Raw genomic sequence first — 25,778 nt, forward strand, 5'->3', positions numbered from 1 at the left:
AGTCAATCTAATCCTAATGTAGGTATTATTATGAAGACAATTCAGCAGAAATAAAGTTCTATGTTAGCTGACTTAAGTTAAAGAAAAGATAGTGGGTCTTACTCAATCAGTGAGAAGGTATTAACGGTGAGGTTAAGGCTTCCGTGGGAAAGGAGAAATTCTGCCCACAACAGCAACTTGTGCTCTTGCTTATTCCCTGTTGTGACCTTCCCTTCTCCATCTGACCACCATTTGGAATTTACAGACATCACTTTTCTTGGTGAGCTCCAGTTAAGCTTCTGCATGTGACTAAAGGAAAATATTCATAGTAACAAAAATTTTGTAAGTCTCCTTATTTGGCCACTTGTAAATTGTCTTGTTATATAATTCTTGAGACTTAAAATATCCCCAAACTAAAGTTTACAAATGTATTCAGCCCAATAGATTTAGAAAAAAAAAATCATTCAACTGAAGTTTATTAAAAAAAAACCCACCTCACTTTTAATCTTTGCTGTCCCACAGATAATGACAAAGCATTCATGTAACTTCTCTGAACTGAATTCCTTCTCTATAGATGACAGTTATTAAATTAGATACTAGAAATCAAGTATTTGGTAAACATTATAGATAACAAACATGATGAGAATAGTTCACTGCCTCAGAGGCTTTATTGAAGTCTGAAAAGATGAAGAGTTTGAGCTATTTAAAATCTTCTGCTTTACAGTTAGCATTCTGTGATTTGAATAGGATTCTATTCATATTATGTGACCTTAGGTTAATATTACAAGGACTTCCAAATGATACTCAAAAAGCGTGAAGCAGAAAAGATTTCCTGTGTGAACACTGGTAAATAACTTTTAAGTCAGAAAGCAGTTTTATGTATTTATTCAGAAGGTGACTCAACTGGAGAAAGAGGCTCCTTGACAATTATGAAATCCAATTTTTTGAAATCTTTTCGTTCTTAGCAGTTCTATTTGTTACAACTTTAATCCCGAAGAGAGTCTCCTGTGTGAAGTTTTTCACGCATTCAGGTACTTTGCATGATGTCTGATGTGGTCAGTAATAAAAGTTGCAATGAAGTAGTAGCTATGATCATAACCCTGGAAGACAAAATAGACTCTCTCCACTTAGACACCTCAATATTAGATACATCTCTCTTTTATAAATGTAATTTGCCTGTAAACAGAATATTATGAATGTAAGCAAAGTTTAATCAAATCAAAGTTGTAGTGCTTACACTTTAACATTTCTACTGTATCTTAAAAAGACTGCAAACCATGTGCAGGAAAATTAAACATCCTTCATAGCTTCGTTTCTAAATGTAGTTGTCAACATACAAAGAGAAGAACTAATACATTGATTAAACAGGCAGATCAGACAGGTGCTCATATTGACAAGGATTAAAAGAATCTGGATTTAGAGAACTTGGAAACACAGGCAAGGTATTTTAATTCATAAAAGCAGCATACTGGTAGCAATGAAGTAGTGAACTTTTAAAACCAAAAAATAAATACACATAAAAGATGCAGAGAAAAATAGAAAAATGCCTTAAAAGCTCTATCATTGTTTAAGTTGTGCTTAAACAGAGCCATGACAAACCATGTTTAGAATCCTACTTCTTACACATATCATACGTTCATTGGAAAAGAACAGAATCATTCATTAAACCTGATTATCAAACTGAGTAAAATCCTGTGAATCTTTTGAAAACTACCTTGAAACAGAAAGAAAATGAAAGGTGTAAAGTATCTGAGACAGATCTCTACCTACCCAGCCAATGAAAACCTTTCTCTAGTGACTATGATACCTCTTAGAACAGAGTTAAGTAGTCTTCAGAGGAAAAGAACAATGTGAACCAAGATGGGAAGGACTTTCTAAGGGTGTTATGCACCACATAAGTTGGAAGGACATCCACAACTAATGGCAATTAAAACCAAGGCAGAAAAAACTGAAAGAAGTAAGTCTAAGAAAGAATTTAAGTTTTCAACTTAACTAGTAAGTAAATGAATGGTCTTTTGATGGGAGGAATGGGAATTTCTCTAAGCATGTAAGAAATAAAAATATACCTAAAAAGAATATCCCTAGGGTTTCAGGGCATGAGGCAAATCCTCACTGTTTTGATGAATCAATAAATGTTCTTAATTTCTTACTTCTAGAAGGTATGGAATTGCGCATCTATCAAGAGCAGCCAACCATTAATAATAAAATTTACTAGAAAGTTATCGAAGTAACTTGAAAGCAATCTGTCGCTTCCTGTGGAAGAGTATATGACAGGAAGGTTGTCAACCTGAAGGCTGAGCCCTGGAATTATTTGGTTTCAATCTCTTATTAGTCATCCTATGAACCATCAGTTTCTTATATAAAGATATAAAAAACAAGCCACCTTCTTCCCAATTATTTTAAGTCCATAATTTTTAGTCCACAAAACCTATAAAATGCAGGACCAAGTATACTCACCATTTTTCACAGATCAAACAAGGATCTGAAGAAAATGGGCAGAAATGCAGGAAAACAGATGTCTAAAACAACTTGTGATTATATAGCCCTAACATGACCGAGTATGTTATATTTTCATCCTTAGTTTCACATTTGTTAACTGCTTTGCATGATTCAGATGCATAAGAGACATATGGCCACTGATGGTGAATCCTCATGTTAAATCCATTACTATCAGAAGTTCTGGAGTAAGGCAAAATGCTCATTTTGATCTCTCAGAATGTACTGCAAGGCAAGTCTGTTTTATCTAACATTTAAAAGCAACTGTCTTTAACATCCACAATGGTACTTAAAGTAATCAAGACAGAAGAAAACCTATCTGAAGTCATAGTTTGAGCTCATTGTGCCATCCCTGACTAGGCTCATGTTTTGCTTCTCAGTCTCACTAAGTAGTATGGTTTATTCTATTCTTTTGACTAATGAGCTGATTTGGTAGTCACATACCAGACAGCTTGTACAAGCAGTTTGTATAATTGTCTATATTTAGTGATACTTGAAGGGACTTTACTTTTCTCCTCAACCTCAAACTTCAAATGGAAAATCTACAGTAACAAAAAAGACTCTTGCGAGTATAAAAATAAACACTCACACTCTTCTGTTCTTCACTCAACTCTCCAAAAGAGTCAGTGTTCCAGAAGCTCAGGTGGACATTCAATCTAACAGGCAGTGTTTTCCTACATATTTTCCAGACCCAATTAGTAAAGCTTAGACATGAATCCTGATGTTAAATTTATACAGTACAAAGAAAACTGTTCAGAGGAGTCACCTGTTCATTTAACAAACACCAGAATCTATGTGCTGGTCAAATGCTAAGCATGAGCATATACAGATGAGTGAAATGCCTACAGTGTGAGAGCTCTTTGCCACATTTTTTGTCTTCTCTAGGAGGCATAGGAAGACACCAAACAGGGCCCTCAGACTTAGGGAGTTAGGGTAACCTCTCTTTCCAGGAAAGGAAAACTATTTCTGGAAGTTTCCTCAGTATTAGGTCACTGAAATTTTTTTTTCAACACATAAACTTCAATCGCTAAGCACTGCTAAGCTCTGCTTTTTCAGATTAGAGATCTGGTCTTTGTACAGCAGCTTTCAGAATCCTGTTACCTAGTGCTTTTTTTGTTCTTTTTTCAAGTAGACCCCCCCAAGACAAATAAAGAAAAATTATATGAAGTAACCATAAATATCTCCATGTGTTAATTCATCTCTCAAACAATTTTTTGACAATGTACAATGAATAAACAAATTATGCATGTTTAACATGCTAAAAAGTGGCAGGAAAACTGTTATTTCAGGTAAATTATACATATGGTTGTAATTTTTTTTTCTTCCTTGGATAGAAGTTCTTGAGATGATTAATGGGCCCATTTGCAGTTGTGAGAAATTCCACAGAGAAATCCAAATATTTTTCCAATGCTAGCATTTTGTGAATCTATAGTATAACCAGGATATTAATACTGATTTAATAAATACCTTATTCAGATTTCTCCAGCATTGCATGCATTTCTGTATCCAAAGTGACTAACTGCATTTAGACTGAATTAGAAAACGGGTGTATCTAAATTTTACTCTGGAAGTTATTATGAAAGATGCAATGCACTTAATCACCTGGGAAGTTCTATGCATCCACCATTACAGTGAAGAAACTGAGCAAAGATCCTCTGTGCAATTCTCTTGTAAACATACTGGTCTCCCTCCTGCCCCGCCTCTTCTACCATACCAACCCTTGGCAATCAACTGACTCCTCTCTTGTCTCCTCATAATAGTCAACCACATTTTCTTTTCATGGCATGGGGTACAGGCATGGAAAGAAATAATTAGCTGATGTAGTTTTTTCCCCCTCCAACAATGTCACCTGTGTTTAACTATACCAAACTCCAGAGATTTTCAGACTTTATCGGCAGGCAGAAACTTAGTCTGCAGAAACAAGAGATTTCCTTGGCACAGCCTTAGAGGAAGCAGACAAGGCATCCAACATGGCAAATGCCAAGGAGTTAAGGTCATTTGGAACAAAACATCGTAGCTACAATTAATATAGTTAAATACACTATTACACTTACAATCAAATTGGAATTTGGATTTCTCAAGGTTGACTGTAATCTAAAATGTAACTATAATGGTAAATGTTCAAATACATCTAAAAATAGTCCATCAAGAGTTAAGATATAAAGATGACATGAGGGCTGGGAAGGTGGCTCAGTGGTAGAGCGCTTCCTTGCATGCTTGAGGCCGTGGGTTCAATTCCTCAGCACATAAGCAAAACGCAAAAAGCTGGAAGTGGCGCTGTGGCTCAAGTGGTAGAGCGCTGCTAGCCTTGAGCTAAAGAGCTGAGGGACAGCACCCAGACCCAGAGTTCAGGCCCACGACTGGACTCAAAAAAAAAAAAAAAAGAGATAAAGATGACATGAGATCTATCTATAAAATACATTAGTTTCTGACCAGTTTTCCCCACATGACATACAGTTCACATTCTAACTACCTGTACAAGCAGGGAAACTGCTAAGATGTGCTGCATAAGTTATAGAAGGCTATACAGTTTCTCCTTGCACTACCTCTAAGTCCATCCATTTACCCCTGCTTTAGGGCCATACTGTCTGGGAATGGCTAGACAGATTTCAGGACCAAATTTATGATCTGTTAGTCCTGGTTATACCATACAGCGGGTCACAGGTTATTTCTCTGAACCTGTTATTTCATCTGTAAAATAGATGTATAAGAAAGGAATGATCTCGCATTTGGCAGTTAAGGCTATGAAAACGCTGTGTCAACTGTAATGGACCATTATACAGTCACTAGACCGATTTAAATAATTACATTCCAGGTAAATGTGTCTGACATGTTACTTTTAAACATTAACAAGAATGTTTTTAAATATAATATATAATTTTCAATGTTCATTTTTTTACCCCCAAATAAAAGGTTTTTTTCTACTATGTTCTGAAGCTTATTAATAGTTTTTTTAAAAAACTAAAAGCAGAATTTCTTTACTTAAAATGATGTATTCATGGGGGGGGGAGGTTTGGGTGGGGGGGAAGGGGGAGGCTGGGAAGGGAGGTGAAGGGTAAACAAAGGAGGAGGCTGCAATGCTTGGTAAGAAATGTATGCATTACCTTGCCCATGTAATTGTAACCCCTCTGTACAGTATGTTCACAAATAAAATAAAATTTAAAAAAAAATGATGTATTCATGAGTACTGGGTAGTCAAAAGTTAAGACACATTTGTAAGCCAAATGATATACAGTGATTATCCTCACACCAGCAGAACTTCCAAGGAGCACAAGAGATGACTAGCATGGAAGTCAGATAATACAAGTGCATGTATGTGTGAACACATGAGCAGCTTCTGAGGCTCAGATGTGTATGTCCCTCCCCCACGGTATAACCCCTGCTTTCACTGTATTTGATGTTTGTATAATTTGTGGTTTAACCCCTGCTTTTACTGTATTTGATGTTGGTATAATTTGTGGAGGGGAAGGGAAAGACCAAATTGTTTAAACAGGGATACAGGTGACCCAATGAGATGTATAAGACATTATGTTGAAAAATGGAATTACAACTTTGGCAGGGTGGGGAGGGAGATGGGAAGGGGAAACAAAGGAGGAGGCAAAAATGCTTGATAAGAAATGTCCTCATTTCCTTGCTCATGTAATTGTAACCCCTCTGTACGGTATTTTCACAATAAAAAACTTATTAATAATAAAAAAATGGAAAAAAAAAAGAATTAATGGAGCAAGTTGGCCTTATTCTACTATAACAACGAAGCACATGTAGAGACAGATAGAGTCAGTAATGTTAAGCCTTAAACTTGTTTTTAACTGTTTGGTGAAGAAAGAAAACTTTTCATTGCTAAGAGCTTTCCTATTTCTATCATACTTGGTCTTAAATACCATGAACTGAACAGAAAGGCATACACTTCAAGTGTCCTAAAGTAATTAAGAGGTAAAATTTTATATTTTAAATTATAACTTGAGAGCAGTATAGAATTTTGTTGCTTTATAGTTTTGCTATTTAGATCAAGCTAGTTTCCTGGTACTTACCTCTTGTAATCTAAAAACAACAGGGACTTTCTTTTCTGTACAAGCAGCTATGAAGTTATCAGGAAGCAGCTGTCCATCTGAAAGAAACTGATCATCTTTTCCTTGATCAATTAGTATGTCTAGCTTAGAATCTGGGTAGTTCTTCACAAGATGTGTTGCATCATAAGCCTATAACAAAAACATTGAAATTAAAACATTAAAATTAAAAACATTAAAATTGAAAGTTCCAAGGAAGATATTCTTTGGAATATACTATACTAGATCCTAAAAGACAATCAAATCTAGTTAAGCAGTTAGGCTGATTAAATTTACTAATAATATATGCATGGTATTTTGGCTGTTAATTTAAAAGTAATGTTAATTTAGACATAAAAATATAAATTAACCAGAAAGCATAGCTCAGAATATCTCCAGGATTTCAAAAACTAGAAATTAGGGGTTATGATTGTTTATGTATAATTATGTGTTCCTTGTTATTTGTGGGGATTGAGTCTAATATCCCAATACCACAATCTGCAGATGCTCAAGTCCATTCCTTAGAATGGTTGAGTATTTGCACAGAGCCTACAGACAATCTCTCAAACCTCTGAAGTATTTATAATTACCGAACACATATGTGATGTAACATTTGTTACAATGGACTGTTTAGAAAATATGACAAGGAAAAAAAGTTTATGAATGTTTTACTACGACATAGTTTTAAAAAGTTTTGATTCAATCCAGACGAAGAACCCACAAATATGAGAAGTGTCCTCTTTTTCTTTCCTTCCTTCTCTCTCTCTCCAACCATACATACACATCCTCTCTCTCTATATATATGTGTTATATATATGTATATATTTATAACATGTATGTATAGTTACATATATGACATATATATGTTACTATATAGACAGCAGTTTTAAAGTAAAGAGAGTACTATACAATTTTGCTTTTTCTTATAAAACTTCAATAGTTTATTCAAATATTCTCAGTTCTAGAACCTTTTTAAAAAAAATTTTTTTTGGGGGGTCCGGTTGTAGGGCCTGAACTCTGGGCCTGGGCGCTGTCCCTCAGCTCTTCAGCTCAAGGCTAGATCTTGAGCCACAGCGCCACTTCTGGCTTTTTTCTTTTTGCTTATGTGGTGCTGAGAAATCGAACCCAGGGCCTCATGCATGCAAGGCAAGCGCTCTACCACTGAGCCACCTTCCCAGCCCCAGTTCTAGAGCCTTAATCTGAGTGGGCTAGGAATACATCTGTGGTATGTACAACTTTTTAAAAACTAGCAAATTTAAAAATGAGTATTGATAGTCACGCAACACCTACCTTCCATTTACTTTGATCTGTTCCCAAATATCCACTAAAGGCTTTTTTGCCCCAAGGACAGAGCACTGGGTTGCAAATTGGAGCAAATGCTGAAACAGACTTAAGAAAAACAAAATTTAAAATGTTATATTTTACTACATCAAATATGATACTTGCAACTCACTTAAAAACTAAGTCACCATGAAAATCTCTGTAAACAACAGACCTCAACTGTTCATAATGCCTCTTCATAATGCATCTTTTGTATATTCTGCTGAGAGCTAATAAATGGAGGCATTTAACACAAAGCAGTTCATTACAGTTTAATTGTGGTACAAACAAATGATCTGCAGAGTTTCACTCATTTCCACTAAAAATTATTCTGTATTAATATAAAATAGGGGTTCGTGCCTACTTCAGTGAACATGCTACTAAATCTGAGACATTTTCTCTTAATTAGTGACAAGCAGTAAGGAATGCTTTTATATATGACAGAATTTCTAAAACAATTTTGTATTCTCCACATGTTGTTCATGCACTGATGGGCTTGTGCAGCACCTATAGAATGCTATATACTTATAAATGTATATAACAATGTCCACTAGCATGTTAAAGAACAAAAATTCAAGTTTGTTTTTCAACCTCAGACACAAGAAACCAATTGCCTTATCATAATCCTGGTTTTCTACTGCTGTTTATGAAATTGCTACAACAAATATTTTTATTTCTTAGTAGCATACCTGAAATGACTAAGAAGCTTTTCCTAGGGAGGCAAATGGATTAAAGAAATCTCAAGATAATGAAAAGTCCTGGAGTTTGTAAACAGAAGCAATCTTAAGGTAATCATTGTTTCAAAGTACATTTCACTTTCAATCCTTTTAATATACTGCTCTGTATAATATGACACTTGACATATGGTAGATATTCAAACTTGGCTCATTTAAAATGAAAGGCCATAAAGATATATAAAGTAAAGCACTGAAGCCTAGCAAAGAGTCTGGGTGGTATTTTTCAATCCAAGCAGCATATCAATTTTCATTAGAGGTCTTAAGGACAGAGAATTTTTCAATTTCTACTCAGCATGAATATATTCTAAGAAAATCTCAACTTCACAAAGTTATTTCTGATGAAAATACAAGTAAATGATAGATACTGTCACAATATTAATCAAGACTGTTATTCTTCATTGGGGAGAGAAAAATACATTCAAAACTAGTTTGAAAAAATAATGGAAAAGATAAAGTACATTTTATAATACTTCTAGTAAGACTACAAGAAACCACTTTGATAGAATACTTACACTCTTGGTCTTATAGTCATCAAATATAGTGCCCTTCATCAATCTCCCCAAATTTCTAAGCTTAGAAAATTCATTTTGATTTTAAAACAACAATGTAATCATTTCAATTGCTGAAAATTCCCAATATTATACTGTTCAAGAGAAATATGTAACACTAGTAGCATAGATAATCTTACTTTGTATTTTCCAGGATTTTTCAAAGCACAAATCAGAGCTCCATGGCCTCCCATGGAGTGGCCAAAAATAGACATCCTTTGGGGGTCCACTGGAAAATGTGAATTTATGAGTTGAGGAAGCTAGAAAAAAATATGGGTATGATAAAATATATCAGAGGAAATATGCTCAGACTTTTTCAAAGTTATATAATTTAATTATACAATTAATACTTCCAAATCAGCCTTACTATGACTTGGACTGGCAAAGACTAAAAGAAAAAAATTCAGGTAGACAATGATTATTAATACATAATTTAAAATATATGATTTTTGCCAGGCTCTGGCGGCTCATGCCTGTAATTCTGGCTACTTAGGATGTTGAGATCTGAGGATCATGGTTCAAAGCCAGCCAGAGCAAGAGTCCATGAGACTCGTGTCTCCACTAAATTACTAAAAAACACAGAATTGGAGCTCTGGCTCAAATGGTAGAGCACTAGCCTTGAGCAAAGAAGTTCAGGAACAGTGCCCAGGATCAGAACAAAAAAATTAAAAAAATATATATATGGTTCTTAAAAAGTAACTTTACAAACTTAGGGCAATAATATTGAAAAACCTTGGTAGTTTCACATCTTACAATCTATTCTTAGGGAAAATTCCTTAGAGAAGAAAAATTATATAAATGATAATATTTACTATAATATACACAAAAACATAAATATCCCAAGCTATGAAAAGTATATTACATAATATTATATAATTGTTAACATTAGAATAAAACAGAAACATATTTATTTTGTACAATAAAGTAAAATAAGTTTTAAAATTCGGTGAAATTAGTCACAGACAAAAGTCTAGGCCAAGAGTTTAAAGCAGGAAAATTTTGAATGAGTGCAAGGCCAGCATGGGATACTTAGGGATGTCTTATCAAAATAAATAAAAATTTAAAGTCTAATCTGCAATATATGAAAACATAATTGTTACATTACAAGTGACTGGGGGGAGAGTGTAGTTCTGTGGTAGAGCTCTTTTCTAGCATGTATGAATCTCTGGGTTGAGTCCCTAGAACTTATCAAAACAAGTAAGTTACCAACAATTATGGTGGTTAAAATTTTAATTACGGTATCTGAGTCATTATGATGTATATAATAAAATTATACCATTTGTAAAAATGCATAAATTGAATATCATTATTAACAGATATAATGTTTTTCTATTTGTCCTTTCTAATTAAACCTTGGTTTACAACTATAAAATGTATTTGAATGAACCAGCTGTCAGGAAATGAATGAATGGCTGTTTCATGTATTTTCTTTGGTAATTGGGTAGTGTGGAGCAGTTTAATATAATTATTAAAGTCTTTACATATGTTACTTGGTGGTATGTATAGCAAACATAGATATAATTTTAGACTGAAATTTTTACTAAGATAATTTATAGGTGTAGAAATAGGTTTACCAATATTATACCCAATCACTTCAGGACTGCCTGGGAGGAATTTTGTCTAAGTGAAACTCTTGCCAGCCATGAGTTAATAATTACAGTAAAATGACATTACCTCCTCTGTTACATAAGAGTACATTCTATAATTAGTTTTCCAAGGGTCTTCAGTGGCATTCACATAAAACCCAGCACCGGTGCCGAAGTCCCAGCTCTCATCTTCTCCTTGAATACTGCAGCCACCTATCAATGAAGAACCCATGATTTCACCTATGCAGTAGTCACTCTTCATGTTTACTAACACAGATGAATTTGCAAGTCCATAGGCACAAATATGGACTGGGCTCCCTCCTTTTGGGCAAATGGTTGAATTATACTTTCCGGCTCTTTTGTCCTTGATTGGGCCATGGGAGGTAAGAGAAGAAATAATGGTCTGGCCAATGAGATGAGTGAGAATCATATTTAAAATGGGAGAAATCAGTTGACAAAGTGATAAATTGCTTTCTTTATTGATGAAGTCCTGTCTCTCCTATGTTTTGAACAAACTTCTTCCCTGGGTTACAAAAAGCATATCATCTTTGTCATTCAGAACTGCATAGAGATCCCTATGGGACCCTCTTCTTCTCCCACTACCAACACTTCTTTAACTCTTTGCACCATGTTGATCTCAGAGCGGGGAGATGGAGCTTGTGCTTAGCTTACTCTCTTGAACTCTGGAATCACTACATTTCCCCAATCCACTCAAAGGTATGGTACTTTAGGGTCAGGATGCTATAGAAAGATGAAAAGATAATAGCAAATATATGAGATGAATTCTGTAGTGCACATTATACCACCTATAACTTAGGTTTGTATAAAGGATCTCTGGAACAAAATCACTTACGAGGGCTGGTATCTGGAGCAATAACAACAAGGCCATGTTCTGAAGCAGCCTGATGATAACCAGACTTTGATATAAAATTTTGTTCTGTGCAAGTTAAACCTACAAACAAAAAAAATTGTCATCTTATGCTGTAGTGTGATTATAAAGTTTTAATCTTACAATATAAGAAAACAAGCTCACTTAGTAATATTAAATAAAAAAATTACTTTTGTCTTACAAGAAATTTTGAATAAGCCATGTAATTTTCCTTCTTTTAAAATGTAAAATAATATTAATCTAAGAATTGTCTTAGGTTAAAAGGTCCCCAAACTATCCTTTCAAAGTCTCTTACTAGCCTTAATTACTAGAATTCTTTGGAGCAGACTTACTTGAGAACCAATTTTTTAAACCGTAGAATGGCATTATCAAACAAATGAGGTGTTAATAAATATGGTGGTTAAATATGTGGTTATTTCTGCATCAAAACATACAGTAAGCATATACTATGGCTATTCTCACACAGATATATGATACTATTATAATGGTATGAGAAAGACAAGACAAGCTGGGCGCCAGTAGCTCATGCTTGTAATCGTAGCTACTCAGGAGACTGAGATCTGAGGATGAGGTTCAAAGACAGCTGGGGCAGGAAAGTCAGTGAGACTCTAATATCTAATAAACCACTCAGAAAACCTGTGGCTAAAGTGGTAGAGAGCTAGCCTTGGGCTGAAGAGCTGAGGGACAGCGCCCAGGCCCAGAGTTCAAGCTCCATGACTGCCCCCTCCCCCCCAAAAAAAAGACAAAATAGCATAATATTCTTGAGCTAAACAGTACTTACAACAGGAGCTTTCTCCAGTGGCCAGTGTTTAATACTCTACTACATCTGATCATCAGCAACAGCAAGGCATACTGATAGTATGCTTCAGTATGATTTAACTTAAAAACTTATTATTTATTTATTGCCGATCCTGAGGCTTGAACTCAACCGGAGCACTGTCCCTGAGCTTTTTTTTTTTTTTCTTGCTCAAGATTAGCACTCTATCAAATGAACCACAGTGACTTCTGGCTTTCACTGAGTAGTTTATTGCAGATAAGAGTCTCATGGAGGGCTGGGAAGGTGGCTTAGTGGTAGAGTGTTGCCTTGCAAGCATGAGGCCCTGGGTTCGATTCCTCAGCACCACATAAGCAGAAAAAAAAAGCCAGAAGTGGCGCTGTGACTCAAGTGGTAGAGCGCTAGCCTTGAGCTGAAGAGCTGAGGGACAGCGCCCAGGCCCAGAGTTCAGGTCCACGACCGGAAACCACACCCACCCCCCCCCCCCAAAAAAAAAAAAAAGTCTCATGGACTTTCTTGGCTTGGGTGGCTTCTAATCATGATCTTCATATTTCAGCCTCCTGAGTAGCTAGGATTACAGGTGTGAGCCACCAGCACCTAGCTAATGCTTTTTTTTTTTTTTTTTGTCATTTTCTGAGTGGTTTATTGGAGATAAGAGTCTCACAGACTTTCCTGCCCAGCTGTCTTTGAACTTCAATCCTCAGATCTCAGCCTCCTGAGTAGCTAGGATTATAGGCTTGAGTCACCACTCCTGGCATGTTTTTGCTTTTTAAAAACACTTTTACATTTGTTATCTAAGACTTAGAAAGTAGTTGCCCATAAACAACTGTTAAATTAATAATAACCAGACACAAAGTCACAAGTATTCTCATGGAAGTTTATGGCATAAAGACATACAAGACTTCACCAGTCACATCAGAAAAACAAAGCCATTATATGTCTATTACTTTCCTTCCCACACATTTTCCAGAGACTGGAGTTATACCATGATGGAAAACTTTCCCAATACTGATAAATAGTTAACAACTCTGTAAATTCCCCCAGCCCTCCTCCCCCACCCCCACCCCCCCCACACCAAAATGATGCAGATTAATAGTATAGAAAGCATGGATTTAAGATTTAAGAGATCTGGTTCTAAGCATTACTCATATTTTACTAACTTGAATATTCTAAGCCTTAGTTCTTTCATGTGAAATATGAAAATCATTATTGCTTCTTTCTATCTCATAGGAATGCTTACATGTAAAAAAAAAAAAAAACTATGAACTGGGTCTATGACAGACTTGTATTTGAGAAATATAAATTTGTTAGACACCAGAAAAAAAAAGTTCTTCAAAACACAAGTTCTTTGACTACAGTAACTGTAGTCACAGAAATGAAAATATTTCAACTAGGATTATTCTTGAGTATGTAGATAGTAGCAATTAACACCTACTTATTTTATAGGAAAAAGTAAATTATTTTGTAACTATTTTCTGAGATAAATTCAATTTGGTACTGTTAATATATTTAGTTGTACCACCATTACCACTAATTTGAGAACATTTTCATCACCTCAAAGAGAAATCCCTATCAGAAGTTACCATTTATCTCAATCTACTCAACCAACCCAGGCAACTCCTAATCTACTTTTTCTATGAATTTCTGGGCACTTCATATACATGGAATTTAATATGTGGTTTTTGTGAAATGGCCTATTTTCACCTTGCAGGTTTCCATGTTTTAACATGTATGAGGACTTCAGTACTTCCTATTTATTATTCCTATTATTTAATATTCTGTTGACTCTAGAGAAAATGAAGAAAATATAAACAAAGTAATACTCTGTTCTATGGACCTGTCACGTTTAACTGGAAGGACACTTGTTTGTTCTGTGTTTTGGCTATCATAAATAATGTGCTATCAACATTAGCTTTTTATTTTTTTATTTAAATTTTATTGTAAAGGTGATGTACAGAGGGGGGTTACAGTTACATGTCAGGTAATAAGTACATTTCTTTTTAGACAGTGTCATTCCTTCCCTCATTTTGTCCCAGTTTTTAGCTTTTTATGATCATGTTTTCAATTCTCTTGGGTACGTAGCTAATGAAAGGACTGTTTTATATCAAGATTTTAGTTTACATGTTTTGATTTCAGCTAGTTGATCAGTTTTGACGAGAAACAACTGATACAATCTCTGTTTTTCAGCATCTCACTAAGGAAACAGGCTTTTCATTTTGTAAACAAATACAAGTTCTATATTTTATATTCATAAAGCTCAGATGATCTGTTTTGATAGATTTCAATTTTGGTTAGGTACTTAGGGTTTTATTACCATAGTACCCATAACTTAATAGCCTGGTACTTCTGACCTGAATTATTAATCTGTAGTCAAAAGAAATGATTTAGTTGTTCTCATCAGAAATAAAATTCAAAAAGAAAAAACGATAACACTTAATAAAAGTTTTGATTGTAAGTTAGAGAGTTTGTTCAATCTCACAGTTATGTGATTTGGGGTAATACTTATATTTTGGGGGAACTTGGCTTTCTTTATGTGAATCAAATGATTTCTAAGGTTACCTTTAGTTACACAATATTACATTTTCTACAATTAAGTATCTAATTTTGTTGCTAATTCTTTTCAAAATACCTAATGTGCTTTTAGAAAAATCAGTGTTCATTATTTAATCAGTTAAGGTAAAAATCAGATACATATTTAGCTTTTACCTTTCAAAATGAAATACTCTCATTCTCAAAGACTGGTATTTGAATCTTACCTTTAACTAAATAAATATTTATTAAAACAATGTTATAAGAATAATTTTAGGGGCTGGGAAGGTAGCTCAGTGGTAGAGCGTTTGCCTTGCATGCCTGAGGCCCTGGGTTCGATTCCTCAGCACCACATAAGCAAAAAGAAAAAAGCTGGAAGTGGTGCTGTGGCTCAAGTGGTAGAGGGCTAGCCTTGAGCTGAAGAGCTGAGGGACAGCGCCCAGGCCCAGAGTTTAGGCCCCACGACTGGATGCCCCCCAAAAAAGAATAATTTTAAGGAAACAAAATAACACATTATAATTTGGTTGTTTTAACTCTCATTGTAATGTCTGCCTCTAAAATGAAAAGCCAATATCTGTAAGCACTGACACTCAAAACTACCATGATCAAAGTCTTCGTTCCTCAATTCTATCTACAGTCTGATTGGAAATATAAGCCACTGAAGAAACAGTGTTCTTTGTGATTGTCCAGACTACTGCCATAGATACTCTATGGAGTTTAATTAAAATATTCTCAAGATCACTGTAGGAAGTGACATGTCTGTGGTTTCTAGTTAGTATTCATGGTGTGGTTTCATCTAATATTGTTCTATTTTACTGGTAAAGTTTCTGCCATTTCAGAAATACGTAGGAAGCTGTAAGGTAGATAAATAACTTTTCCAAGTCCTTTTCAGTGAGTCGAGAACTTTATGTCCTCTGCTAAGTTACCTGGTCTAATTGAGAAATGAGTAAATGTAATTTCATAGATCTGAAATTATTCTTAAGTTATGATGCCAGTAAATGCCAGTAGACTAGGAGAGACTGCTAAAAATAAAAAAAGGCTCAAAAAGCATATAAATAAGTAAAAATTAAAGTGTGTGTGGGGAGTAAACCAGTTAAAAAGAATAATTCCTGTGTAAAACTCAGAAGTGTAATACATACCAGACAGCCAATAGAGTGCAGGGCACTTGTCAGTTTCTGCCTTTGGTGGTAGGTAGATAGCAAATTTCATTTTGCAGTTCAGCTCAACACTGTAATTTCAATCACAATCACAACAAAATATTAATACTCCCCATTAACCAAAACAAAATAATTAAGCACTATTTAGAATGCAAGATATATAGTAAAGGCCCAAAAAAGTGATCTAATGTTCAAATGTTTTCTTGATTTTTCTTTTTTTAGTTTGTTATTACCTACTAACATCCCACTATGGGCAGGGTGCTAGTTAATTCACCCTGCCTTTGTTCTCCGTACATTTCTACATTCCTCTAGGAAGCTATCAGTACATCCAGAGATGAGCTACTAGGACTACTTTGCTTTTTCTTTTAGTCTTCTGTTTCCCTTGAGTTAGTAAACTGTTGTTTGTTGCTTGGCTCCCACAACAGCCCCCTCAATGTAATAAGAAGTCTTCTGCATGCTCCCCTTCCATTCTCTGCAGAAGTTTGATTTACTTTTATAACTTTCTTATTCTTGATTAGAGTCATAAAAAGTTTCTGGAAGTTGCTTTTAATGTCTTCAACTGCTATTAGGGAAGTTCAGATGTTTCTTTCATAATATACTATATTAGATCTATATCCAATACCAGGATATTTATAATCAGTTATTATCAGTTGGCAAAAACCAGTAAGTGGATGGTTTAACACCTTTTTTTAAGTGGGTCATGATGGTATATGCCTTTAATCCCAGCACTTGGGAGGATGCAGCAGGAGGATCAAGATCAAACAAAATAACACAACAAAAGAAAACCTTTTCGTACACTTAAATTTTTGTTAAGTGTAATAAAAATGTTAATATTAAAAACTTGGTCAAGCTGGGCTCCGGTAGCTCTTGCCTGTAATCCTAGCTACTCAGGAGGCTGAGATATGAGGTTTGAAGTTCAAAGCCAGCCCAGTCAGGAAAGTCTGTGAGACTTTTATCTTCAGTTAACCACCATTTAATTGGGATTGTGGCTCAAGTAGTAAAGTGCTGGTCTTGAGTTGAATAGATCAGGGACAGTTTCCAGCCCAGAATTCAAGCTCCATGGGCGACAAAAAAAAAAAAAAAAAAATTGGTTTAGAACAGTTTCATATTAAATTTTCTTACCACAATTTAAAAAACAAAACAAAACAAAAAACTATCTCAAATAGTGAAATAAATCAGGTCTGAAGCATCTGAGGCCCTATCATGCCATTGGGTATTTGCTGCCCAAATGCTAAGAGTATATAGAGATCTGGTATGGCCACTTTGTACTATCACTAATTCAACATCAAAGTCCTCTTATCCACTTTCATAAATTTCTTCTTAGCCAAGTGTATCAATCAATTTTTCTTATAAAAAAATCTCAAACAACAGAACTTTATGCAATAATAAAACTGTTCTGTATCAGCACTGCCAATGGCCTTCTATCACATATAACTAGCTACTGAGCACTTGAAGTGTGGCTGGCAGAACTTTTTTTTTTCCTTTGAGGTAGTATTGGCTTTCTGTTTTGTTGTGTTTTGTTCTGGTTGTGGAACTTGAATTTAGGGACTGGAGACTATCCCTGAGCTTTTTTGCTCAAGGCTCATGTTCAACCACTGGAGACACAACTCCACTTCATTTTTTTTTTGGTGGTTATTTGAATTTAAGTTTTATGGACTTTCCTTCTCAGGCTGGCTTTAAACTACAATTCTCAGATCTCAGCATCCTAAAAACCTAAGTTTGCAGGCATGAGCAACCAGCACCCAACCTAATACTGAGTTTTGAAGTCAATGTCTCAAGCTCGTTTGGCTTGCTTACTTAGCTGATGCTCTCTCTACCACTTGAGCCATCCTTTTAGCCTGACTTTTTAACCAGTTATTTTGAGATGGAATTCCTTGGACTTTTCTGCCCAAGTCAGCTTCAAACCATTATCCCTTAGCTTTGCATCCTGAGTAGTTTAGGATTACAGGTGTGAGCCATTAGAGTTCAGAGGGACTGATTTTTTTTCTTTTTTTTTTTTTTGGTCTATTCTGGGGCTGAACTCTGGGACTGAGGGTTGTCCCTGAGCCTCTTTGTGATCAAAGCTAGTGTTCTACCACTTGAGCCACAGTGCCACTTCTGGCTTTTTCTGAATAGTTTATTGGAGATATGAGTCTTATGGACTTTCCTAACTGGAAATCCTCAGATCTCAGTCTCCTGAGTAGCTAGGATCATAGGGATGACCCCCACTACCTGACAAATGAATAGCCCAGGCTGGCCTCAAACTCATGATCCTCCTGCCTCATCCTCCTCATTGATTACCAGCGTGTGCCACCATAGCGGGCTGCATTTTTAATAGTTAACTAAACCACACATGTCTACTGGCTATCAGATCTCTGGACTTTCTAACCTACCCTGTTCTTCCTGATCTCAAGCTTTCTGACTTTAGCCCTTTGTTTTTGATGGAGATGGACCAGCCACTTCCAGAAAAGAGCTACATGGGAAATACACTAATACAGGCAGAAAAGTCTTTTTCCTACTCTCACCCTTAACAAGGATACTTTTAGTGACAAAAGGCATCCTTCAGAATGTTAGAGGCACTGCTGCTCTGCCTTCTGAATCCCTGTAAGCTGATCTATATCTCTGAAAATTCTTAATCAATCCCCAACCCCTGGATACTTGGGGAAGTTTCTGTTTCCAACACTCCAATACTTAACAATATTGGTGCATTTTCTTTTTTCTTGATAAGTTTTTTATTGTGAAAATACTGTACAGAGGGGTTACAATTACATGAGCAAGGTACAATTACCTTTCTTATCAAGCATTGTTGCCTCCTCCTTTGTTTTTCTCCTCCCATTCCTTCCCTCCCATCTCCACAACTACATGTTGGTGCATTTTCATCCAGTATGTTCTACCACTTTTCAAGCCAGCAACTTAAACCTTTCAGGTTTAATAAGTCTAGAATTATAGTCATATCTTTGTTTCTGTTTTACTTTTCGAAACTCATAATATTTAATGTCTTAGGCAAGTCCTCTAATCTTACCTTCTCACTTTGATTTTCCTTTTTTTTTTTCATATTCCCTACCAGGAAGTCCAGTCTTATCAACTAATGCTTCTCATTTCTACTATCTAGTATAAAATTTCTGGCCTGTTTTGTTCTTAAATATTTTATTATTATTTCTTCTGATGTCAGGGGTTAAATTCTCTATCACTTTGATATTAAACATTAGTATATTTGAAGTCCATCCATTGCAGTCTACTTCCTCCAATGTTTGTTCTTTTTTTGCTGCTGTATGCCTTTTGAATTAGTGGCCTTACATGGATGTCTAAGAGATCTTCAGCTTTCTCTTCCTATTTAAGCATGAAAACACTAACTGTCGTATTGAAAGAAGAGTGCAAGTGAGGAGTATTAACTACTGCTTCAGTGCCAGCCATGCTTGGCCAGATCATTTTACTGGCAAATCTGCATCTCTTAAAACCTGGTCTTTTGGATATAGCTAAATTCCCAAGAGAAAACTCTTATAAGAGGATACAAGCCAAACTCCCCAAATTTTTGTAGCGAGTGGATGAAATTCAGTATACCCATTTTTGCTTAACATAGTTGCATTATACCTTCCACCAGTTGTCCCTGGTACACTCTGGCACAGACTGCTTACCTTCCTAAACTTTAGACCTCCAGTCTCTGGTCAGAGGTGGAGAGGGTAGCAGCCTGGCTGCACAGAATGCTCGGACAATCTGGGATCTAGCTGCTTTCTTAACATAAATGTTCAGCTACCTTTCCTGAGCTCCATATTTATCTTCCTTCCTGTGTGCCTGATGTCACTGGTTCCTAAGGCTTTATAAAATACATCACTTCTCAGCTTTCTCTTCCTGTTCAAAACTTGGCTTTCTAGGCTGTGCTAAGTTGGTGGTGCCCATCCATCTGTATTCTTGCTTCTGAAATTCTGTTCTTACTTCCTGTTCCCTGATTCTTCTGTGTGTATGTACACCTGTGTGCTTAGTGCTTGAAACTTTCTTAATACCATGTTTGTCAGATTTGAGGAGGCAGCAGAGATAAATGCATGAAGTGTAAGCTGCCACCTATAACGAAGCCAGGTGTCTTTTTCATTTTAAAAGATCCCTAAAGAAGAAAGACGTTCTCTAAATTTCCCGGAGGCAGCACAGGCATTTTCACCAAGTATTAGAAAAGTGTCAGAGCTTGAAGATTTTCTTTAACTCATAACTTTTTACTTTATGCAGTCCAAGTAAGTTTGTGAAACTGTCAGATACTCATAGAGACAGAGATATTAATAGCAGAATAATATGCTATTATGAAAAGATTTGTTTAAAACTACAGAACAAATAAATTGAATAAGAAGTATCTAAAATCACCTGCATCTTAAGTTACCTGTCATGTTCAAACACTTTCTGCAATCCTCCAAAGCACTTGTTGCTGGAAATCTGTTTTAATGCCATTCTTCTCCTATTGGTGAAGATAAATCTCATTAATTTCTGAAGATTTAGTTTCTGAAAACCTTGAAATAAAACTGGTTTTGGATTAGATGGCCATACAATTATTTTCTACCTGGAGTTTTTTTTTTCATGTGTCTGGGAAATAACATTAAGAAATTAAATTGCATATTCCACAGTTTCATTCATTATTTACACTGAAAAATCTCATGATTTTGGTATACCATTACTAATATATTAACAAGTAATACACAAATTTTAGATCAATATGCAGTGAAAAATTGAATATGTATTCTATAAAATTCAAAGAAAGTGAGGGAAGAGGTGGGTTGGGAGGGATGGGAGAGAATGTTAAAAGAGGTGACAATGATCAAGGTGTACTGAATTCATAGACTGCTTTGCTGAATGGCAACTCCTTTGTACAACTACTTAAAGATAATAAAAATATCAACAAAACAAGTATAGAGAAGCATGTTAATAGTGAATCAAAAGAACTTGTCATTAGAAAATAATGAAGTTTGGTAATTAACTTTTTTCTCCAGCACATTTTAATTTGATCATACAATCTTGACAGTGAAAAACACTTTTATTCTAAATACCTACTAAACAAAGAGAAAATTTTCTCAAGGAAAGATTTCCTTCTGACCCTAGGAGCATGAAAATACACAGTACGGAGTCCTACATAGGAAATAAAAACTTCAGAAATAAGTCGGGCGCTGGTGGCTCACGCCTGTAATCCTAGCTACTCAGGAGGCTGAGATCTGAGGATGACGGTTCAAAGCCAGCCTGGGCAAGAAAGTCCATGAGACTTTTATCTCCAATAAACCACTAGAAAACCGGAAGTGGCGCTGTGGCTTAAGTGGTAGAGCGCTGGCCTTGAGCTGAAGAGCTGAGGGACAGCACCCAGGCCCAGAATTCAAGCCCCACAACTGACCAAAAAAAAAAAAAAAACTTCAGAAATACACTAATATATAGTGATCAGTTACAGCTTTATCTGATAAAAATATGAAAGGAAATCTTGGAAATGTCTTTATAAAATTCTAAATGATAATAGTTTCAATTCTATCTTTAAATTCTTCAGAAAATCTAGACACCATATCCAGCTTTTTTTTTTTTCTCGAGCTGGGAATCTCACTAATTTTTTGCTTGAACTAACTCAAGATCCATGTGATCTCCACCTGCTGAGCTGTTTGGGATTATAGTCATAAGCCACTGTGCTCAGTTATTTTCCAAGCTTCTTACATACATACAAGGTCAAACTTTAAATAATTTTTTAACAAATCTTTTTACATATCATTATTCATCTATTTTACTAAGCCACATATAGTCTATTACCTCTGTTCTTTAGCTGAAATTCCAAGCAAGTACTTTTGGCCAGAATTATGACTAAAATACTTTTAATTACCCGTTTGCAAAGTATCTTCAATTACAAATCAAGAAAAATGTTAGATTTAACAAAAAGTATGACATCAACTAAGAAAACTATATATGGTGATTATATTTTCAATGCAAATTTCCTATATGATAAGCTGAAGGCATGAATCAAGTATTCTTCATTCTGTTTAGCAAGAATGAAGCCCTGAGGTCAGATCCTAATACTGCCAATAAGGTAAAGGAAAAGAAGTTACATCAGGTGCTGGTGGGTCATTCCTATAATCCCAGCTTCTCAAGAGGCTGAGATCTGGAGGATCTCAAGCAAGCACAGACAGAAAAAGTCCTCAAGACTGCATCTCTAAAATAACCAGCAAAAAAATTGCTGTAAGAAAATTACCCATTTTAATTCACTTTTCTGGGTTAAAGAGCTATATTGATGTCTTAGCTGTTCAAGCCTAGAATAGATTGCAACTGAATGTATTATTAGACACAACATTCAGTAGTTTCATCGTAGGCTTTATGTAGCAATATTCACAATTAAGAAACAAAAGCAGGAATAGATGCAAACCAGTTAAATATAAATGTTCTATTCCTTGATGTTTCTTTTTACCTATAGAACACAAACTTACAAAAATAAATATACATTAAATGTTAAAATAGCAAAAAGCAATACAGGAGGCATGGCAAATAAGGGCGTCAAATATGATGCCCCAAGTTCAAACCATAGTACTACAAAAAATTTAAAAGAAAAATGAAGGATTTTTATTTTTTATTTATTTATTTTTTGGGGTCCGGTCATGGGGCCTGAACTTTGGGCCTGGGCGCTGTCCCTCAGCTCTTTAGCTCAAGGCTAGTGCTCTACCACTTGAGCCACAGCGTCACTTCTGGCTTTTTTCTTTTTGCTTATGTGGTGCTGAGGAATCGAACTCAGGGCCTCATGCATGCAAGACAAGCGCTCTACCACTGAGCCACCTTCCCAGCCCTTTTTTTTTTTTTTTTATTGTGAACCCCTCTGTACAGAGGGATTACAATTACATGGGCAAGATAATGAGTACATTTCTTATCAAGCATTGCAGCCTCCTCCTTTGTTTACCCTTCACATCCCTTCCCAGCCTCCCCCCACTCCCCCATCCAATCCTCCCCCCCAAATGAAGGATTTTTAATTAATAAAATTTTAAATTTTATTCTAGTAACTCATAAACAATAAAACTTAAGTGAGTTCATTTACCTAAGTGCTACATTTTTTTGATCTGCATCAAAGGGAAAATACCTTGAAAACTAAATGGATTACTTATACATTCCCAAAGGATATTTTCTTTAAGGCCTATGGGTGACCATCCACCTGGGATATGGCAGCATAGAAAATGCAGCTGATGGGTCACCACTCTGAACCTTAATTTTAGTATAGATATGCACCAGACCATGAGGAGGGTTGGAATACATACATATGGATTGCATATACACTAGTGGTCCTGTAAAAGCAGCTGAAAAAATTCTTATTTCCTAGGAAACACATAGCTGAAAAAGAGGCAAAAGAAAAGCTAACTGCAAGAAGAACCCCAAAGAAAATTCAGGAAATCTTCTTGATTTGTAATTGAAAGTATTTTATCAACAGATAGAAAGTATTTTAGTCATAATTCTTCTGGCCAAAAGTATTGATTTAGAATATCATTAAAGAACATTCAAAGAGCAGATGTAATAGATGACTTGTGATTTATTCAAATAGATGAAAAAGTGTGGGAAGATTTTTTGAAACAAAGGATAAGCTAAGTTTTTAAGTTTGAAACTTAAGTTTGACACTGTAAGACATTTGGAAAATTATCAGGCACAGTGACTTATAACTGTAATCCCAGCTTTTACAAATCTCAACAAATCCCTTGAAAACACAAACACAAACCCTAAAAGGTCTTTTGTTAATAGGAATGCCTATGATGCATTCTCTACTTAAACTCAAGTTTGTGCTGAAATAAACCAAGCAAACCGCTATGGACTTGTTGAAACCAAGACAGGTCCTTGGAAAGATCATTGAGCAGGTAATTCGTTTATCAGAAGTCATTACAGAAAAAGGTGGTGTTATTTGAGGAGATGACATCTTTTTGTTTTACAGCCTCAAAACCCATCCAGTGAGATAAGATGGGGAGGTGGAAGACAGAGATAGTGAGGATCCTGTGCAGTGCAGGCCCAGGTTCTGTGCCTGACCTTTCTTTTTAATTATATATATATATATATATATATATATATATATATATATATATATATATATATATATATATAAAATGGTTCTAAGCGGGTGTAGGCGGCTCATGCCTATAATCCTAGTTACTCAGGAGATTGAGATCTGAGGATCTTGGTTCAAAGCTAGCCCAGGCAGAAAAGTCCATGAGACTCTTTATCTCCAATAAACGACTCAGAAAAGCTGGAAGTGGTGCTATGCCAAATGGTAAAGCCCCTAGCCTTGAGCACAAAAAGGCTCAGGGAAGGCGTTCAGGCCCTGAGGTCAAGCCCCAGCACTGGCAAACATACATACATACATACATACATACATACGAAGTTGTAAATGACAGGTGCTCATGCCTATAATCCTAGCTATTCAGGAGGCTGAGATCCCCGAGGATGGAAGCCAGCCCAGGCAGGAAAGTCCAGGAAACTCTTACCACCAATTAACTACCCCCCCGCCCCCAAAATCCAGAAATGGAGCTGTGGTCCAAGTAGCAGAGCACCAGCTGAGAGCCAGAAAAAGCTTTATGGACAATGCTCAGACCCTGAACTCAAGCCCCAGTACCAGTTTTAAAAATTGAAAATAGAAAAAAAAAAGCTTATGAAGATAGAAGAAAGTACTAGTTGACAGAGCTAAGTGCTTGTGTTTTAAAAACTACTAAGCTTAAAAATTAGGGGTAACAGGAGCTACGTTTATTACTTAATGTTCCTAAGTAACCATGTTTACAAAATCACACTTCTGTCTCCCACCTTCAACCTAACTATATAAACACAGAAGTCAGCCTCCAACTTCCTAGAAGGTTCTGGAACCGCTAAGGCCCCACGGGAGCCCAGGGTGGTAATCCGTTTAACACACTTGGGCTCACTGGAGCCTGGGGCACGGCTCCTCCTCCCATCTCACACCTGTTTGTCTGACAAAGTAAACGGCACCGTCAGGAGCGGTGAGAGGCACGGTTCCAACCGGACCGGTGAACCCCAAAGCCGAGAGGTGGGGCGGCCCGGCGGGGACCCGGCGCCCCGCGCGCTCGCCGCGCGCCTCGGGGCGGTCCCGGGAGCCCGGGGACAGCGGGACCGCGCGTGCGCGGCGAGCCCGGCGCCCGGGGACCGCGGGACCGCGCGCGGCGAGCCCGGCGCCCGGGCTCACACCGGGCAGGAGCCAGCTCCGAGAAGGAAATAGGATTAGGGACGAGGCGCAGCGCCGCGCCCCGGGATCCCGTCCAGGCCCGGGCTGCGACGGAGTGGCTCCGGCCTGAGCACATCCGCGCCGCAGGCTTGGCGTCTGCCCCGACTAGGCCCCGCGCAGCCGCGGCCGTCCCAGAACCAGGGGCGAGGGGCGGCCGAGGAGCTGCCGACTTCCGCCAGTTCCCCGCCTTACCTCGGCTTGTGGTGCTGGCGAGACACGGAAAGCGGCCTGAAGGGAAGGGCGGGGCTTCAACATGGCGCCAAGGACAGGACCTGGGCCCGCCCTCTCTCCAACCCTGTGGCCACGCCCCCTCGGAGCTTGCGCCTTACTCCACCATGTGGCCCCGCCCCCTTCGGCTCCTACCATGAGGCACCGCCCTCCGGGCTTCGCCCCTCCTACCCCGTCCTCTCTGGGCCCTCCCCCTTTCCGCGTCAAACCTGTGGCCTGCCTCCTTCGACTCCAGCCCGCTGTGTCCGCCCCCTCTTGCCCCGCCCCCTCCCCAGCTCCAACCCTGTGGCCCCGCCTCCCGGACCCG

At 37.0% G+C, this 25,778-nt stretch overlaps 1 protein-coding gene across 1 annotated transcript; it reads right to left on the reverse strand.

Annotated features, from left to right (window-relative positions):
• Nucleotides 1-939: 939 nt before the first annotated feature.
• Nucleotides 940-25,540, reverse strand: Esd (esterase D). Its single transcript, XM_042685670.1, has 9 exons — nucleotides 25,436-25,540; nucleotides 20,408-20,482; nucleotides 16,045-16,133; nucleotides 11,566-11,664; nucleotides 10,801-10,925; nucleotides 9,267-9,386; nucleotides 7,812-7,910; nucleotides 6,507-6,674; nucleotides 940-1,079 (listed from the first exon to the last, which is right to left on the reverse strand). Exons 2-9 carry the CDS (start codon nucleotides 20,473-20,475, stop codon nucleotides 999-1,001), a joined length of 849 nt encoding a protein of 282 aa, XP_042541604.1. The 5' UTR covers nucleotides 20,476-20,482; nucleotides 25,436-25,540; the 3' UTR covers nucleotides 940-998.
• Between the last annotated feature and the right edge of the window lie 238 nt (nucleotides 25,541-25,778).

This window comes from Dipodomys spectabilis, unplaced genomic scaffold, assembly GCF_019054845.1.
Source record: "Dipodomys spectabilis isolate Male_0828 unplaced genomic scaffold, ASM1905484v1 ptg000095l, whole genome shotgun sequence".
Taxonomy (NCBI): Eukaryota; Metazoa; Chordata; class Mammalia; order Rodentia; family Heteromyidae; genus Dipodomys; species Dipodomys spectabilis.

Excerpts from the sequence above, each read along its gene's own strand:
- Esd (XM_042685670.1), bottom strand. The coding sequence starts at position 20,475 with ATGGCATTAAAACAGATTTCCAGCAACAAGTGCTTTGGAGGATTGCAG. Across the intron at positions 9,387-10,800 it reads ACTCTTATGTAACAGAGGAG|CTTCCTCAACTCATAAATTC; the intron begins GTAATGTCATTT and ends ATTTTTTTCTAG. Across the intron at positions 1,080-6,506 it reads TTGTTTTTAGATTACAAGAG|GGTTATGATCATAGCTACTA; the intron begins GTAAGTACCAGG and ends TTTGTCTTCCAG.